Raw genomic sequence first — 19544 nt, forward strand, 5'->3', positions numbered from 1 at the left:
CATGCCGAGGGAAAATGAAGGAAACTCGTGACTATTTGTGGGATGAGAAAATACAGCCAAGAAAACACCGGTCACAACCCAAATGCTCATGACCACTTAAATGAGACTTTAAAATGTGTGAAAAATAACTTTAATCAATGTCAGAAAAGGGCACATTCTTTTAGTGGGTGAAAAATCTAAACAAACAAAAAACTGGTAACTGTGTAACCTACACTTTATTTGAAAAAAAAATTGAAATAATAGTTCAGCAATGAGCCATTTTTAAAGCATGTCATAGCAGGGTAAACACATAATAAATGCAGGGAAAACACATATTAAATGCTTAAAAAATTGTTTAAGTATTTAGCACTGGAGGAATGCACCTGGGGCAAGTTAGGAGGGGTGGAGGTTATCATAAAACATCTGTTTTTGATAAAGGTCAAAGGACTTCTAATTTATTGTCTCTCATAAACTGGAAAATAGACGTTTTCCTTATCAAATCTATTTTTAGAAAACATTACAATGACGACAAAAGACGTACCCCTAAATATAGACCATCCTGTTATTGAGAGAGCCGGAAATCTAACTGACAAAACGTATCTTGATAATGAAGCATTGAAAGACTCAAAGCGTTTAATGATGAATTGTTGCTCTTTCCAGAAATAACCTTTTGGGTTCACACAGAAACTAAACTTGCAGTGATTGTCGGTGTTGTTTGGTTCTACACAATGAGAAAGAACTTTTCTTTGTAGCAGATGAAGTTTCTTCGCTCCGTGCAGTCCCTGGCTATCCAGTTGTTCGTGTCGTTTTTGGACAGGGTCCCACAGTGTTTCCCCGGGTAGGGACAGTCTGGCAGCATCCCCTGGTCCTCCAGCTTCTGTCCATCCACCCACAACCACTCTCCTCCCAAAAAGCGCAGGCCCGTCCACACCTGCAGAACAAAAGGCGAGCTGTGAGTGTTGCTCTTTGCAACAAACAGCATCTAATGTCTAATAGTCTTCTATCTCACTGAACTGTGTTGTATTTTAATAACCTTATGAAAATTGTTGTGAGCGTGAAGTTCAATCTATTCAACAATTGCCCTAAAATTGCTAGCATGCAAAGTGTTTTATGCAAAATGTATAGAGGCATTTAAAAGTGCTGTTGCCATTTTAAATACTAACTGCATTTACATTTAAATGAAGAAAAAAAGTAAATTCATACATCCAATTCCTTATTATGTCTTTACCTGATTTATTAATGACTGAAAACCCCCAAAGTTTGAACACTTAACTTCTTATTCTATTAATGTTTGTCATGATTTCCACAATGGGCCACAACATATATTTTTAAGATGATTGACAAGAAAGGAGTTTGTTTTTTTCATTTCCTCTGACTTTATAATAATGAGAATGACTAGACATACAAAGAACCAAATCACGTTGCAAATTTTGCATCGCCAGGCTAAGAAAAAGAAGAAAAACAATTAATAACTTAATACATTTCCAAATCAAGAGTGCTCAGTGTAAGCCTTCGTGCTCGTGTTTCAGCCCCTCCACCCGCTCAAACCTCGTCAGTCTCCGCTTCGGACAGTCGGCCTCTGACGTAGCTGTAGTCCGAGGGCCGCTCCAGGCTCAGGAGCTCGTATCGGTATCTGCAGGGGTTCGCGACGTCCTCACACTGGCTCTCCATGCTCCTGCAGTGACTCAGGGCGCCTTCCCAGGTCTTGCTCTCGGTCACCACCACCATGTTGTCGTCATAGCAGACGAAGCGATGCTCCTCGGTGCACACATTGCTGTGCCACTTTTCGGTGCCGGAGTCAAAGGAGCCACAGTCCGCGTTGATCGGCTGTCCGGGGGCCCAGTTCCTGTAGTCAGAAGTCTGACCACTAACCCATTTCCAGCTGTCGCCCGCATTTCGGTAAAGTCCAATCCAGCCGACGTGTGTTAAGTCATCTGTGTTCGCTGCGGTGATTGTGGCGAGTCTAAATTTAAACAAATTATACCCAATACAGGCCCAAACGGCCCTGCCCCATGTATATTCGTATTTTGAGTAATGTATCAATTGGTGGTCGTTTTTGCAGTAGTAATTATATTTAGACACACACTTCACACTGTGCCACTTTAAATCTTGTGCCACTACTGCGCAGTGACCACTCTGCTCTCCATTGGCCCAGTCGCTTCTCTTTGAGAGGTCACTCCCTGAGATGCCCTCTCCACTCCTGGAAGAAAACAAACGAATGATATATCTCGATAAGCAACTGCTCGTTTGCATTTTTTAATTTTTTTTTTTTTTTACCGATATTGAATTGCGACACTCACGTCAGATTGATCCACCTCCACGCGGACTCGACCTCAGGGTCTCTGCGCAGACCGATCCAGGCATGTCCGACCCCCGCGCTCCTCAAAGCCTGAGCCACCTCGGATTTGTCCACCATGTCCCAGGTGACCAGGTCGATGTGGTTCTTCTGGCAGTACAGTCTCGCCTCGGTCCAGGTCCTGCTCTCGGGTGGAGAGCGGGCCGTCATGTGAATGGTGAACGCGTCCGCGCAGCGAGCGGCGACGAGCAGGAGGGACAACGGGAGCATGGTCCGCGCGCCCGATCCCGTCTTCATGTCAAGTCAAAGCAAGGTGTCTGGTTGCAGAACCGTTCGGAGCCAAGGCCAGGTCTAGTGCCGGCGGGGAGCTGTCACTCTGCTCTTATAGCAACTACCTGGTCACTCCCACACAGACACACCTGAGGACCTCTCCACGCCAGTCCACTGTATACTGGCCAGACTGTTTTAAATTGTATTATTATACTTTAAATTAAGAGGCAGTACTGATGATGCGTAATGTTTGTGTCGATCTGTCGGATTCGGGGTACACAAGGATAACATTGGTGAATGGCTTAGAGCAGGGGTCCCCAAACCTTTTCTGTCACGCCCCAATTTGGAGGAAGCAAAATGTCCGGGCCCCACCGCCCTGACAACATTGGAACAAAATAGTCCAACTTTTTGAGACTCCTCCACCCGTGCTTTTTTAATTAATAGAATTAAGGAAATTGAAATCCCTTTCAAGTGAACCAGATTGCTCCATCTGACAAAAACTAATAACACGTGCAATCACTTTGTTAAAACAATGCAAATAAAGTTATATATGTGCAAAAAAAAGCCCTCATATTTGGCAAAAAAAATTACAAAGGAAGCCGATGGATCTCCCCCGGCGCCCCACCTGTAATACCTCCGCGCCCCACTAGAGGGTCGCGCCCCACAGTTTGAGAACCAGTGGCTTAGAGAAACAAGAAGAAAAAACAATTATGACTTCAGTTGTAAAAAGATATACATCCACACATTTGTGTTAGGAGAAAAATGAACAGCAGGATTACAAAGGGATGCGGGTTTATAATGGGTTTGTAATGGGCTGACTACACAGGACATGCCGCAATCGCTCTCTGACTTCAATCAATCGAATCATCTTAAAGCAGCATGAGTATTAGAATAAATGTAAATTTGATCACACATTATGGAAAAAAGAAAAGACAAAGCCTGAACATAAACAGGACCCATGTCATCGTCCATAAGTCCGTATAAAGGGGGCACAGTGAAGACTTGAGTCCAACTGCAGGGCTCAGTGGGGTGTATTGGATCAAAGAGGTCGTGAGTGTTTGCATCCATTTGTTCTGAATGTCTGTGAGGTCAGAATGCAGCAATGTAAATGATAACTAGAAGTTATGTTTTTGTGGTTATGGATAATGAGAGAATATGTGCATGTACAATTAAATCTTTTTCTTTTCTTCCTCCTTGCCTCATCATCCTCTCTTTGTACCCGACTGCCTGTCATTCAATTTTATTCTGAAACTTTTTATTCATCAAAATAAATAAGAGGCAAACCAGAAGTCCTGTATTTTAGTTTAAAAAGTCAGAAACACTCAAAAGGTGGAGGTAAAAAAAAAAAACAACCAATGAACCAGAGTTGACTTTGCTTCAATTTGCTTTCTGTCACAACTAAACACAAATGACTCGGAAAAAGGGAGGAATAAAAAAACAAAACAGAGTGGAACCAAATGAAGTTGCAGGAAAGCTCTGCGCCTCGGACTCTTAGATCCTCATTCAAATCTTCTACATTCAAAATTGTGTCCATGCATGGATGGGGAAATCAGGCAGCAGGCAAATTACAGGATTTAAATTTAAATCTTCTTATTCAAGCAGATCATGTTGACCACATCCATGACCTCTGTCCACCTGCCTCTTACCTTTGTTATTTTATTGTTCATATATATATATATATATATATATATATATATATATATATATATATATATATATATATATATATCAGTATTTTCAGTAAAACAGGCTGTGGTACTGCAACAAAGTTTTAAAGTGTTGCAAGCGTTTCATGTCATGTCATTTAAGAGTTACCTGACGCAAGAACAAAGTAGAAGGGGAACCGTTTCCTCTGCATTGGGGTACGACCTTCATGCTTAGTCCTGCTGCAGTAACCTAAAGAGGCAACAGGTGGCTCTGAAGATCCCTTCAGCAGCTGATTCATCCCTCCTCACCAACTATAGGACATGGTGGATAGGGTTCACTCCCCCTCTGTCAGGAAAGAGACTGCAGCTGATGTTTTCATGGGCTCGGTGTTTAAAGGATACACAGGTAATATTATTACTGAACTGAGCAGATGGATATTTGACTTTTTTTTTCTTGCTCTTAAATTCAACATTTGCCTTTACAGCCTCTTCCATAGCATGTTATACTCATGAACTTCTTTTTTTGGACAGGTGATGGCATGTTAAACAAATCATTTTTCCAGTCATATTGTCTCTAGATGAAATTGCCCTGCATCCAGCACCAGCATCCCTAAACGCCCAAGTAAAAATAAGCTCAACTGCCTTTTTTACCTAGGTAACATTTATAAAGTTGATGTCTTGTCTCAAAGCAATGCAGAAAATAATTGTTCACACATGCTACTTCTAGATGAAATTACTGCAATTCATTAACAGGCTGCGCTGATAAGTCTCCTTAATCTCTCCAGTTGATCCTGAATGCTGCAGCTTGTGTACCAACTAAAAGAGATCATATCTGTCTGTTCGCTTCTCTGCACCGGATCAAATTTTAAATTTTCACCATCATATCTTGAGTATCCTCGTTGTGGTTTCTGCCTCAAAGGTTTATCTGGAGCCTTGTCCTGCCCAACACGACTGTTTGTATTTTACATGGCCTCGATCAGTCCACTATATTCACGGCTGATATTTTTGGTGGTTGTACATTCATATTATATGAAACATGTATATCATATACATTGACTGAACATGTTCATTCTATATGCATCACAGTTCTTGCACTGCTGTCCATCCATAGAGGGAATCTGCTGCCCTCCTGAAGGTCTCTTCCTTTTGTCTGGTGTTTTTTATATATTTAAAAGCGACAGTACACAGGAAATGGACAGGAAGAGTGATATGTGAACCATGCAGTTGTACTGCATGTCCCTTCGGAAGATATTGCCAACTAGAATGCCCCCTTTCCATTATTTCAAATGCACAGTCTGACAACTTATTTGCCCCCATCATGTGATCTGGACAATAAATAGAATGAGATATAAAAAAAATAATTTAAACCTTAGTTCATGGATCCCCCCCCACCCCCAAAATGTCTAAATCCTTTTAATTTTTAAAAGGATTTCGAGATTAAATTCCTAAATATTTAAAGTTAGTGCTTCATGTAAATTATTTAATTTACAATAGTAATGATGTATTCAGTTATATTTTGGATTTGTCTAACAGTGTTTTTATACATTTCAGTTTCGAGGCTCCATAAGACTAAAAAAAGAAAACAGGAAAAATTGAGGTTTTTGAAAATTTAATTTCTTTGTTTCAATACTCTTCAGCGGAGTTACAAGACACGCTGCCTCTCAGCTTCTTCTTTCCACAGGTGATTAAGCCTTTAAAACACACCAAAAGGGGGATGGATACAGTAGTTACGTTAGCACTGAGCCATAAGGACACATCTAAAGTGGCAGGAGGAGGTGGAGAGGGGGCACACAGACACAAACACTGTCACCGACCGATCGTCATTAAAGGAAAACACAGATGAACTCAGAACACTTAAACACACGGTGGCTGCTGCCTACGTATACTGTAGTAGAGCTAAGGGCTGTGACGCTATGACTTGGCTATGGGTGGCGCCTGTGTGTCAAAGAGAAGAGCGTGTGGGGGAGGAGGGTTGGGTTGGTCCCTTTCCTGATTTCCTTTTTGGACAGGAAGTGTCTACTCCTTGGCGTGCATGTACAGCATCAGGTCAGCAACACGGTGGCTGTAGCCAAACTCATTATCGTACCTGGAGAGAGGGGAGGCAAAACAGAGAAATTCATGTTTTGGTTTTGAAGAGAAAAACAATGTTTCCTTACTTCCTGTTCCAAATGTGGGACTAAACAAGACATTTGAAAACTAACCAGGAAATGAGCTTGACGAAGTTGTCGTTGAGGGAGATGCCGGCACAAGCATCAAAGATGGAGGAGTGGGTGTCACCGATGAAGTCAGAAGACACCACCTGTAAAAACACAAACCCATCAAGTGAGATATACTACTAACTTACACTTGTAGTTTTGGCATCATTACTAGTGAGACATTTGCTTAACAGTCCAATAAAGGCGTTGCAGTGAAATAAAGATTGGGTGTTACCTGGTCCTCGGTGTAACCCAGCACTCCCTTCATGGGCCCGTGGGCGGCCTTCTTGCAGGCTTCCTTAATTTGAGCGTAAGTTGCAGGTTTTGACAGACGGCATGTCAGGTCCACCACTGACACATCAGCCACAGGCACCCTGAACGCCATGCCTGTCAGCTTGCTGGAAAGTGGAAGGACAAAAAGAGATATTGAACCTTTCTGCAATCTTTATTTGCGCACCTGGCAACAATTGGCAGAGGTGTGTCTCATTATCAAAAGGATAACCCTTACCCGTTGAGTTCGGGGATGACTTTGCCCACTGCCTTGGCGGCACCAGTGGAGGCTGGAATAATGTTCTGGCCGGCACCGCGGCCATCGCGCCAGGCCTTGGCGCTGGGGCCATCCACCGTCTTCTGGGTGGCTGTGTAGGCGTGGATTGTAGTCTATGGGGAGGAGTGTTTTATTACCTAATACAGTACTTCAAGCGCACACTGGCAACTGTAGTACAAGCTATGAAAGAGTACACTTTACCAGCAAGGCCTGGGCAAAGCTTTACTGGGACTTACCATGAGCGCCTCCTCAATGCCAAAGTTATCATTGATGACTTTGGCCAGGGGGGCCAGGCAGTTGGTGGTGCAGGAGGCATTGCTAGCAACAGAAAAGACAGACATGATCAATAACCATCTTACGCCATTTGATTCAATTATCTTAATACAAATCTCAGAACAAGTTTGTGAAAAAAAAAAAAAATTCAGTGTGAATGCATGTCTAAAACCAAAATGGATTTTACCTGACAATGGTCATGGAGGAGGGGTCATATTTGTCCTCGTTAACTCCCATGACAAACATTGGCGCGTCGGGTGAGGGGGCGGAAACGATCACACGCTGTGCTCCGCCTTGGATGTGGAACTGCAATTGGACAGGAGGGGGACAGGATACGGGTTAGAGACCGGACTGGCTGAGAGTCTGTATTTATACATATGAATGAGTGTCTGAGAGTACATACTGAGGCCTTCTCCACGCTGAGGAAGACGCCAGTGGACTCAACAACATACTTGGCTCCAGCGGCGCCCCAGGGGATCTCTGTTGGCTTCATACTAGAATCACAGAAGACGAACGTTCATCACTGCAATTTAGCGGTTCTAAAAATTGTCCAAAACACCAAAATACCTCAAACACATAGTGAGCCAGTTACATTCAGCGAGAGAGTAGCAAGGGCTAATCCGGTTAGAAAAAGAACATCCTGTATAACAGCCTAGTGTATAAGCAAAATATAGATTTATAAATAACACCGTGGGACGTAAAGAGTCTGCCAAAGAAGTAGCTGGTGTGTTTGAAAACGAAGAGGGACACTTTACAAATTCACAGTAGGTGCTCAAAGAGGAATGTTGCGTTGATAACACTCCTTTCTGTTGGTGTTGTCTTTTGCAGAGAGGAGGCTCCATAACTGAAAGGACTAACACAACAGCTGGTACAAGGGGTGTGTGTGTGTGTGTGTACACGTGAAGCCAGAGTCAGCACAAAACCTCCATTTGCATTACATCACTATCCTGCTAACCAGGACGTGAAACTGGCATTAAAATATTGCAACTTAGTGTATTAAATGAACGAGCTCTTAGATGGCTGCGTCTTTTGCAGAGACTTCTCCGATACAATTAAAATTGTTCTGACGCTGCGTCTAATGAAATAATTCTCTCATGACAAATCAGTTGGCCAGATTCACCTCACTTAAGCTTGTTGCCACCTGTGATCATCAAAACTGCTGATCTGTCAACTAATCGTCTTCCCTTACCACTGGAACACAGAGATTTTGTGATCGTCGACGACAAGCTTGTCCGACTCTATAGAGACCTCCCCCTTGTAGCGGCCGTGGGTGGAGTCATACTTGAACATGTAGACCTAAGAAGGGAAGAGACAAACCATATGGAGGCCGTAAGAGCAGGGAACCAATATTCAAAGTGAGCAATCATGATGTAAAAAAAAAAAAAAGAAAAAAAAAAAAAAAGCAAGCTTCTCACCATGTACTGCAAGTCAATGAAGGGGTCATTGATGGCCACAACCTTGATGCCTTTCTGGAGGCAAGCCCTCAGGACCAGACGGCCAATGCGACCGAAACTGCAGAGAGAGAGCGAGAGAAGGGGGAGATTAATAGCAGTTTTGGGAATGTGGTGGGAGGCTTTTCCGTCAAACCACTCGTGGGACCTCGCATGCATCCTCTAATCAAACTGATCTCATGTACTTGAAAAATAACTTTGCGCCTTTCCCACTAGTGAGAAGACTTGCTCATTAAGTTACAACACTCTTGTATTCCTGCAGCATCTCTGCTGTGAAACTAGTATTACCATATATTGTTGGTGCAAATTAAAAAGCTTTTCTATAGCCAAAATGGCCTTTAAAATTGTAAAAGTTAGTCACGGAGCATTTTTTTTTACTATATCAGTTTGCTATATTGCAAGGTAAGAATGCTGAGACCATGCAACCACAGCGAACGACAACATATAATCCATACATACAGCTTTTACTGTGCCATCATCATGTGATAGAAAGCCATTTGTGTCATTCTGCATTTCTCATATCAAAATATTGTATTTAAAAAAAAAGGTGGATTTCAAGAAAACCAATTCACCCTCAGAGCAAATACATCTTCACCCTTCATCATAAATTATAACCAAAATAGGCTTCCATGTCAGAAATCTGTTTAAAAAAGTTTTTTTTTTTACTCACCCATTGATTCCAACACAGAGGTCTGACATGGCTGCTGATGCTGCTTTTGGGAGATTGAGATACCTGGGAGAGAACAAAAAAACCAATGATATTAGAAAGGCTAAAAGTGTAAAACTACTGATGGATTACATGACAATGCATCCAAACTCAGTCAAGCGTCATCTAGCTGATCAGATGACTGTAGTTTAACAATGTGACAGCACACGCCCCCTCTTTAAAGCCATTCAGTATTCACTAGTGTTTGGACCGATGCATGAAAATAACATGTGGAACCAATTCAGTTCTACATTATTTTTCTTTTGTGGCGTCAACTGTGAGGCCTGTACAGCAACGCTACAACATGAATCTTGTGGTAGTAGCTTTAAAAAAATAAAAAAAAAGTAGACAGGTGACGTGATGCATTTTCACTAAAAAAGGGTGCAAAAACTCAAAACACTCAGGTGGTAAAGTTAGAACGCCAGACTGCAACTGAACATGTGCGATTGCATTTGCAGTCCGTGACGGAAAACTACAGGCTGTGAAACAGCGTGTAGTACGTGCATCTGCTGCAGGAATGGAGGCGTGCTACATCACGCAGGGACATGTTTAGAAAACAATGCTGAAGGGGGAGAAGTGTAAGGTACTGATGTAGGCAACAAACACAGACTTGTATGCAGGGTGAACAAAAGGAAGCCTCTGGCCTCGACTCAACTATGTGACCTCCTTTTCCTCAGCTTTCTGCACTACACTCATGCCCGTTTCTGTACCGCCTACTTTTTCCAGCCCTCATCTTTTATACAAATTGCATCTCCGCCTCTTCATCTTCTAGCCCCACCTCTTCATCTGTCAGTCAGAAAGAATAGGCACACATGCATTTAGCTTCTCGAATTCTTTGCCTTTTGCCACCGAAATCGGCAGTCAAGCTAGCATGTGGATAATGTCTGAATTATTGCACATTGTATTACACCCAACTGCTGTTTAAACACGTTTCAAAATCTAAAAAACACAGAACTAACTAATGGACTCCTTTAGGCTTTATTCTTAAGTCCAAATAGTTACTCATACAGGTGAACAGATAACCGACTGACCAGCAGCTAGTGAGTGTTAGAGGAAGTCAGGGCAACGCAGATCGTCCTTGAGACTGGTTAGTGGTCATTTTAGTCTACTGTAATCTACTTATCGGTTGTCTATGAGCCAATGGGGAGCATGTAAGACAGGCTGTCAATCTGGTGAAATGCATTGTGGGAGCACTTTAAATAGACTAAAAGGGGACAACCAGATTAGAATAAATCTCTGTCTCACACACGGTCTTGAACATGAACAATAGCCGATAATTGGGAACAATTCCAACATGGATTAATTCACTTGCTATTAAGCACAAATAGATATTGCGTCTCGCTGGAAGCGTCACCCAATGGGATGCCAGTCAAAATCAATTTATTGAACAGTCAGATTTCTAACAGTGTCATTTGTTAGAGTGAAACAGGTTTCAGCACCATTTCTTGGGTGCCTTCTGCACCTTCCTCAGGGGAGAGCAGCCATTTTGTGATCTGCTGCTAGTAGCATCCATTATACAAGGTCGCCAAGGGGGGGAGAGAAAGAGAGAGCACACAGTATGACCGTGCTGTTCTCATATTTCTATGTCTTTCCTCTCCTTTATACTTGGTTCCCACCATTACCTCTTGAAGTCGCCTGTGTACAGGTCACTGTTTCTCGTTGGCTCTTTCTGTGCCAACTTCTACATTTTCTCTCTGCACACAACGGTCGCCCGGGGTCCCCCCCAACATAAAATGGCTGCTCTAACAAATGATACTACCTTTAACTGAGGAGCAAGGTCTGGACGAAGACTAGTGGCGCCACACAAGAACAAAACAATGCAGAGTCAAAAATTTAAGAATTGAATTTTCAATACTTTGCACAGAAAAGTTTTTAACTAGTTGCTTGAGTTGAAACTATGATAATGCAAGATGTCGCACATCTCACATTATGCACAATATATACCCCCCTCGCTGTCAGTTACTGTTGCCTAGCAACAGTGTGGGGCTTTGGCTTCTGGGAAGAGGAGGTTACACCATGCAGCCAAAAACACTGCTCATTGCATCTATAATGAATGAAACACTGGTGCTGAACCTGTATACTCTACATGAGGGTGCAATTTAGAAGCTGACCAGTAGTGCTACAGCAGTTTGGGTAGATCCCCAAAAGATGCAGTATAGTTAAATAATCTCATGTAATAAACTTTCATGGGCAGTAGACTTTCAATGCCAACTCCTGAGCCAGCAGCTTTTCCCACTTCACATGGTCCCGCCTCTTTTGACTGCAGACCAATCAGCAACCACTCTGGGGTGAGATGCACACAGCTCATAGAGAGAGCATTGTGCATGGCAAAGCCTTCACAGGCAGTTCGTAATCTGCAGACACTCATTGAAATGTAGAAAGAGGGGGCAGACAGACAGACATTTGAAGTGTAGCAAGCTGCCCTTCTGGTCTAAGTGAGCACTGCCTCCAATGTTAATGTCCATTACATGTCATTTACCTGACGCTTTTATCCAAAGCGACTTACAATAAGTGCATTCAACCGCAAGTACGAACTAATGTCCGATGTGTCAACTAATTTATTACAGTAAGCAGTCAGTGATATCCCTTTAAACTTTCCCCTCTTATCCTCACTTCTGTCTCATCTCCTTAGTACATGCATCTCAGCTTGAAAGAGCAAAGTGGATCCCCTTAAAAAAGGGGTGGTGCTAGATTATTCTACCTCGTTCTCTTAAACCGTCAACCCTTCCATCCTTAAAATGTCTCACTCAAAGTTTATATTTTATATTAGCCCAGAATCACAAATTTTCCTCAGAGGACCAAGAAATCTGATTCAAAAGGAGTTTGGCTCATTCCTCTTTTGTTGTTGACCTGCTATTTCTAGCTTTGCCCTTCAATTCCTTCGCTAGCTCAAGAGTCTCATCACTTTTGGATTCAATCCCCCTAAACTAATTAAAATTCAACACCCTACCTCCTTCTCTGCACCCTTTGTCTGAGCCCCCTCATTTTGCACAACCATGTCCTCCATCTGAGCTGTGACCCATTTTCCCCTCACAAAAACACTGGGAGGGGGTGCAGGACAGGGTCACCATGCCTGTGTGTGTGTGCGCCTCTACACCGGAGGGACCACTGAGGGAAAGATGACTTATAACTAGTTGACCAAAAAAGGACAGAAAGCAGGCAGCCTCAGGTGGTAAAAAGCATAAGAAAAATGAGATAAATGTCTGTTGGACAAATTAAATGGCAAAAGAGGACGCAGGACACGGCATTTCACTTCTGCCATCACCTCCTCTGTTGTCAAGCAAACACAGATTCTTCTATTCTGTGTTATGTCAACAGTCTAGGAGAGAGCCCTTACATGGTCTTGAGTTTTAGGGTGCACGGACAGACAGCCGTATATCTTTCAATAGTATACCGTTTAACAGACAGGTCGCAGACTAAAAAGAAGAAAAAAGTTCATAAAAGTCTTAACTTTGCCTGGGCTACTTTTTCAGTATAGAACCGTTTATATAGAAACAGTATAGAACAGTTTTTTTTAAAGTTGTTACAGTACAAGTTTAAAACTAGAACCAATCTAAACTTGGATAAAGCTAGTATTCAGTTTTTAGGATGCCCAATTTATACAGAGACTACAGCAACCCACCGAGCGAATGAACTCACTGACTCGCTTTTCCTGTCTACCCAGTCACTTCCCCCTGCCTTCTTTCCGTCCCGCTTCTCGATTCAAACCTTCCTTACACTTTTTTAAAGCACTCTGCCACACCCTCTCAGTATTTTTCCACTGCAGTGGATTGATTGGCTGGATGCCAGAGAGCTTAGCCAATTAGGGAATAGTTTCTCTTCTTGGTCTAACAAATAAATCAAATGCGTCAGAGACTGAACAATATATAGTTATAAACTCTTGGTGCACACTAATAATTAGTACAAACGTGTTGAAATTCAGGAACTTTTCTGCTCACTTACTGCTTCCTTTTTATAGTTCACTGAAACTAGTTTACGGCAGTAAAGTGACAGTCAGATAAATAGCCAATGTAATTGCCTCACCAGGCAGACCCATATTAGCGCAACACCACAGGCTGCATGTCAGACTCAGCAGGCATGGTCTCATAATGACAGGGACAGACATGTTAATTCACAAGCAGCAAATTAACTGACTGAACTTAATTGATAAGCACATACTGACTTTATAGTGAGTGAGTACAGATATGCAAGGTAGTTTTTATAAAAGCTGTTGCATGTCAAGACAAACTTGTTCATGCACATCATGAATTAGTAAAAAGGTGTGGTATCGCAAACGGCAGAAGATTTACCAGGAAAGAGACACCCGACCGCTCTCCAGAGGTAAACACTCGATCACACACGCACTAGCTTGTGTCAGCAGGCAGATAGCCCTCCTAAAGCTTAGACCCCATCATCTGCCTCCTCTCCCAAGCTGCCGTGCAGTTTTCGGCTGCATTTGTCACCTTCTGAGAACATGCTAGCAATTTTATAACTGAAAAAAAAAATTGTCCACAGTGCTGAGTCACTCTGGAATTCCCTCCTTTACACACACACACACACACACCCTGGACAAGATGGCTGGTTGATAGGTCAGCTCAAGAGCATAATGGAGGACACACTCATGCCATACTCAGCCTGAAAACAACCACACTACTTTTAGGTGGGATGTTTAAATCCCTGTACAATGCACCAGAGGGAAGAGTAAATCTTTTCTAGCACGAGTTGTACATCGCAGACACTAATCTAATAGAGGATAATAAAAAAATGATATGCACTTGTGGCACCAAGCGCCTGATAAGCCATCTTGATCAGCATCAACTAAAACAGAAGGAATGTCAAAGTAATTATGAGCAAGCTAAATCTAAAAAGATAAACTAAAAAAATGTTGCTGGTGAGAGGGAGGCGTTGGTCAGCCTGTTGCCACTGCAACTCGACCCACGGACTAATGGACAACATGATGCATCAACGTAGCATTTAACTATTGCAAATGCATTCATTAAACTAGTAGCCTAATTACAATTTGAGATCTTGTTGCAATCAATGCCATTTTAACCTAATCCCTAAACTGGATGTTGGACACAAAGTGAAAGACTAAGTAAATGTATACATGCATTTAAATGGATGGAGAAATTAATCTGAAGGGAGTTTATACCTCATAAAGAATGTCAATTAAAAGACAGCAAAATCATCTGCTGATGCATGACAACTTTAATGTTAAATGTCTACTATAATATGGAGGTTTGGCAGCACATGCAGCTTTTGACTACAATACGTAGCATCTCTCTGGCAGCACCGTGTTCCCATTAGTGACCTTCACTCATCCAGAGCTAAGAGAAGGGACTCCCAGTCGATATGGAGCTGGTAATAAAGATTAGCAGCAGCTGTGGGCCTGCTGTGACCTTCCTCAGCTGGAGCGACGACCTTCATTGGTGATACAAGGCCAGACATGGCTGCATGTACCACACCTACATGAGATGACCGAGTGCAACTGCAAAGCAAATAGTGATGTTACAATTCATTGTAAATGAAGGTATTTTGCACACTAATAAAAAGGTTGACTGACCCAGTTTTTAAACTAAAATACTGTATGAATGATAAGGTAGCGCAATCATCTAGAAATGAACTTAAGATGTGACATTGTAGTTTTTGTTTTGAAAAAAAAAGGAAAAGAAAAGCGCAGGACTCTTCGCAAATCCCATCAACAGGTCCGTCGAGTATGGGGCCAAACTGCGACAGGATACTGCGACACGACGCAGCCGCTCACAGGAAAGCTTTCAACACGCCTCTCCCATCTTTCGACATTTAATAAAAGCCAAGGTTAAACGTTTTTTTTTAAGTCTTCGGCTCTTGCATCACTGATCTCCGCCTCCCTTCAGTGCGAGAGGAGGCTGTAATTCATCGCAGCGGTCTGACGGCGACGGACTTCATCACGACGATCACAGGAGGCACGTCTCCACCTCCATTTACGTAAACTCATTCACCCCGAGAGCTGACGCCGCCGCAGCCCTGCTCAAGCTTAAAGTAGCGCAGTCAAACCAGAGTCTTACTGCAAACCCGGTTTCATGTATACTGCAGAACTACATGCATAGTATAATGTTGCTGCTGTGATAAACGCGAAATTATACGTGTTTGTATTGGGATGAAGAAAAAAAAACATGGAGACTAATCCACTTCCGCAAAGATGCAGCAGGAGCAGCTATGTCACGTTTCGTGCTCAGTAAAACGATTCATTTTCAGATGAATGACTTGCACAGTATGAATGAAGCACAACTGCCATTTGCAGATTTTAGTTAGAGCAAAAATGGCGTCATTCATTGCCAGTTTAATGCTGATGGTTTTTATTTTATGTCGGATATATGATGCAACGACACGACTCAGCATTACACAACGACCGTCCTCCCTCAAGGCCGTGGCCGCATCCTCCCCTCCTCCACCCAGCGTTTCTCTTCCTGTACTATGACGGCGTTCATCCTGCGAAAAAGCCCGTTTTACAAACGAACTCTGAGCTAACGTTATTTCACTCGCGTGTGTCTGTCGTGCACGAGCTCCTCTTTAAGCTAACACAAACTCGAAAATATGAAATTATCTCTCCATCGCTCCAAAAAAAGGCTACAGGGGTGTCCACTTGCCTCCGTAAATAGTTTACAGCTTCAAGTACAAGCCAGTCTCCGGAAAATAGGCGATGAATTTAAATGTAGGTATGCATATTGCCATTTAAAACGACATTATTTAACTAAAGCTAGTTGATGTATGGCAGGTTTTGTGCAGTGCACCAACAAATACGCTAACATGTTAAAGTGTCGTAAAAGGCCAAATCGTGTGAGAATACATCTAAAGAGCTCAGTCCGTGTCCTGCAGCCGTTACAAGGGCCTCGGCTTCACGGGGAGGCGGCGCGGCTGGCTTACCTTCGAGCTGATGCTTCTCGAGTCTGTGTGCGCAGTCCGCTGTGCCGCCTTCCGCTTTTATACAGAGCACGTGCCTCGGGGAGCCTGGTCGCCCCTGACGACGTGACGTCATGTCCTCCCTTTTGCTGCCGCTGCTGGGCTCCATTCGGAACGAGGTCCTGGTCACGGGCTCTCAGCGGCTGCCATAGAAACACGAGGGATGAAGCCCTGGTCCGTGGACACATCTAGTCCATGAAGACCCGAGGCTCGGGTCGGTGGTCACAGATCACAGTCACCGGACACTTATTTGACATATTGGACTCACATATTAGTAGAGTGGGGGACGATGAAGCATTTTGTCCCATTCCCACTTCAGAGATGGTCACGTGCATGTGATGGAATACTGGACATCCGTTATTTGTAATCGGCTGAGGCACAACAATATAGCATCTGCAGATTACAACAATAAAAAAACAACAAACACAGTGTTTAGTAGGCTGGTCACTCTGCATGGTGCAGGGTCCTGTTTGACAGCATGTGTTGAATAACAAGCTTTCATGGGCATTGATCTGTAAAGGGTCGCCTATGGATGCAGTGTGTGTGTGTGTGTGTGTGTGTGTGTGTGTGTGTGTGTGTGTGTGTGTGTGTGTGTGTGTGTGTGTGTGTGTGTGAGAGAGAGAGAGAGAGAGAGAGAGAGAGTGCCTATAGATGCAGCACTGTTATATAGGGAGTCATGAAACTAATGTCATGCTCTTTTGGAGACAGGCTGTTGATGCTGCTTAGCTGGGTTTATGCATGCATAGGAGCTATAACAATATAAAATAAAGTAAATAAATATAAACGATTCTATCCCTCTCGTTTTCACCCATCTCCTTTCCTCTTGTAACGTCACAGCACGTGCAAGAACGAGCCTACGTGATGGAGGCTGCGTACAAGTGCAACATGGGAAATCCCCGCAGTGCAGGCAGGAGGGAGGAAAACTCGTAACATGATTCACGCACGCACACATTTCAAATCCCGTCTGTCATTTCGTCATATAATAGCCGTTTGACTTCTGCAGAGTAATGCAATATTATTCGCAGTGGTCCAAAATGTAATTGGAGGATTAGTTTAAAATTGAATGATATCCTTATTATCTCATAACTGGTTTACACTTTTAATTTTGATCTATCATAGTACTTAAAAGCATGACTAACAAGACTAACATCTATCTATCTATCTATCTATCTATCTATCTATCTATCTATCTATCTATCTATTAATGCATTTATGCATAACATTTAGTTTAAAAATATATTATTGTTAAACTTGATCATTTCCAGGTCATGCTCATAAATTGTTTAAAGTTGAAAGGATATAATACATTCAAATCAGTATGTAGTTCTTCTGAGTGAGCTATATGCACTTTTTGTGTATTAATATTTTAGCACCATCGCAGGGCCGCTCAGAACCAGAAGTGAAAGTATGGCGCCATCTTCTGGACATGACACTGTTCTGCAGCTTAATGCGCGATCTTCACCACACGGATGCCTGTGATGTTGCCCGTCAGCACAGTTTGGACAAAAAGTACTGTTGCAGCACAGAAAAGGTTTTAGGCGGGGGGTTTTCTGGGTGACCACGTGTTTATTTTCACAGTTGAGCTCTTATGTTTGTGGCGCTCACAGCAGTGGAAACATTTGCTCTCATCAGTGAAAATATTCGATGTGTTCAGATTGGTAAAGACAGCAAGTTCTGCAAAAGCACTTGAACCTATCATTATGTTTTGGCCTGAACACGCCTTGAGTCTCACCACAAAGAGGCCATATGAAGTACTAAACCGCTCTGTACATAAGGTGATGGAGGTGAAAGGGCGTAAAGGGCACACATGCGCAGATACAATGTCTGCAGGTACAGATGTGCTATTAAGTTTGATCAATCACCTGTTCTTGAACTGTTCGCTGCAAACCAAAACACATATGCTGAGTAACCAATACCATTGTTAGACGTAATAAAATCCATATATATTTCCAAATATTCACAGTTTTTTAATTAATTTTTTTACAAAATGGTCACAGTAGAATAGGAAGAAACAGAAGAGTGACTCCACTTGAGGGCCATTGAATTACACAACACGTGCATTTTCATTGTGGAGCAGCAGGGGGCGACGGTGTCCTTACAGTGATATATATGAGGGAATAGTAATTGATGGTCAGCGTTTGTGTCTGCACCTTCAGCTGAATCTAAAATGTGAAGGAATGTTTATACTATCTAGGAACATATAATATAAAAAATAAAAAATAAAGCTGTGTCAAATGAATGCACAAAAAGGTGATGGGGTAATTTATGTATCAACCATGTTAATCATGTGACCAGAAGTTCACAAGGTATAAACAATGTCATGTGTGCATGTTTTGGATCATTAAGAGCAAAATTCAGGTCATCTGTGAATTACTAACTTAAACAAGATTGAGTCATTTCAACATGTTTGCTGGGAATCGAAAAAACTGGTAACAGATAACATAATGATAACTTTTTAATAATGATTGTGGACCAATGCGTACAACTCTTAGCGGGAGATAAGAATAGAAAAAGCAGTATATAGTGCACTCATCTGTTATGAGAATATAGTACAAGGAAACACCTTTGCAATATAATTTAATACATTATTCTTCTTTTCTTCTTCGTTATTTCTTTCCTCCACACGCCATATATTATGTCTTGAAAACAGACAGCACCTGTGGAGCAGAACAAAGTATTTATTGATATTTAAACTTCCTTATATAAACCGTCTGCTGAATTAAGCCCCTAGCCAAATCTGTCATATACACCTCCTACCACTACTTAACAGGAAATTTAGGTCTGAGCGGAGGTGTGTGAGGGGGTGGTGCAGATGTGAACATGTATGAGATTTCAGGCTTTACCTCATACACAACATTGGAAAAACAAACCATTTGTCATTATAATTCAAAATTTTAAAATAATTTCCATATGTTCCCGTTATGTCATGCGTTTGTTAGCCAGAGCATTACGCCTCATTTTCACGTTTACATTACTTCATATGATTATATCTTGTAGTTGTTCTTCACATTCTCAACCCACTGAAAGTGATTTAGGACAACGCTAATGCTGTGGGCTTGAACAGTTCAACACACTGAGCCCATGGTACCATTAAAAGCACCTCCTGACCCCCTCAGGCAGAGAGCTGGCCCTCTCTGATAATATTTTCATAGGCTGTGAATTATAAGTGTTTAAAGGGGCACTAATCGCAGAGTTACACTCATGCCAAGAGCTGCTTAGCGTCAGTAAACCGCAAAGTCTGGATAGAGAGCCTAGAGGGC

At 42.4% G+C, this 19544-nt stretch overlaps 2 protein-coding genes across 2 annotated transcripts; both read right to left on the reverse strand.

Annotated features, from left to right (window-relative positions):
- Positions 1–631: 631 nt before the first annotated feature.
- Positions 632–2585, reverse strand: LOC137781777 (macrophage mannose receptor 1-like). The gene is made up of 3 exons (XM_068570759.1): positions 2280–2585; positions 1528–2179; positions 632–910 (listed from the first exon to the last, which is right to left on the reverse strand). Exons 1-3 carry the CDS (start codon positions 2570–2572, stop codon positions 701–703), a joined length of 1155 nt encoding a protein of 384 aa, XP_068426860.1. The 5' UTR covers positions 2573–2585; the 3' UTR covers positions 632–700.
- Positions 2586–5783: 3198 nt separating this feature from the next.
- gapdhs (glyceraldehyde-3-phosphate dehydrogenase, spermatogenic) lies at positions 5784–16484 on the reverse strand. Its single transcript, XM_068570699.1, has 11 exons — positions 16249–16484; positions 9328–9390; positions 8622–8718; positions 8396–8502; positions 7610–7700; positions 7394–7512; positions 7170–7251; positions 6895–7046; positions 6622–6784; positions 6393–6490; positions 5784–6277 (listed from the first exon to the last, which is right to left on the reverse strand). Exons 1-11 carry the CDS (start codon positions 16470–16472, stop codon positions 6208–6210), a joined length of 1266 nt encoding a protein of 421 aa, XP_068426800.1. The 5' UTR covers positions 16473–16484; the 3' UTR covers positions 5784–6207.
- Positions 16485–19544: the final 3060 nt, after the last annotated feature.

The sequence above is a fragment of the Clinocottus analis genome, unplaced genomic scaffold (genome assembly GCF_023055335.1).
Source record: "Clinocottus analis isolate CAN_PGR_092001 unplaced genomic scaffold, fCliAna1.0.p SCAF_9, whole genome shotgun sequence".
NCBI classification, from domain to species: Eukaryota; Metazoa; Chordata; class Actinopteri; order Perciformes; family Cottidae; genus Clinocottus; species Clinocottus analis.

Coding starts and splice junctions, on each gene's coding strand:
- LOC137781777 (XM_068570759.1), bottom strand. CDS start 2,572: ATGAAGACGGGATCGGGCGCGCGGACCATGCTCCCGTTGTCCCTCCTG. Junction 2,180..2,279: donor TGGAGGTGGATCAATCTGAC/GTGAGTGTCGCA, acceptor GTTTTCTTCCAG/GAGTGGAGAGGGCATCTCAG. Junction 911..1,527: donor CCGAAGCGGAGACTGACGAG/GTTTGAGCGGGT, acceptor TTTGTTCTGCAG/GTGTGGACGGGCCTGCGCTT.
- gapdhs (XM_068570699.1), bottom strand. CDS start 16,472: ATGTGTCCACGGACCAGGGCTTCATCCCTCGTGTTTCTATGGCAGCCG. Junction 7,701..8,395: donor AAAATCTCTGTGTTCCAGTG/GTAAGGGAAGAC, acceptor CTGTGATTCTAG/TATGAAGCCAACAGAGATCC. Junction 6,785..6,894: donor GTCATCCCCGAACTCAACGG/GTAAGGGTTATC, acceptor TCCACTTTCCAG/CAAGCTGACAGGCATGGCGT.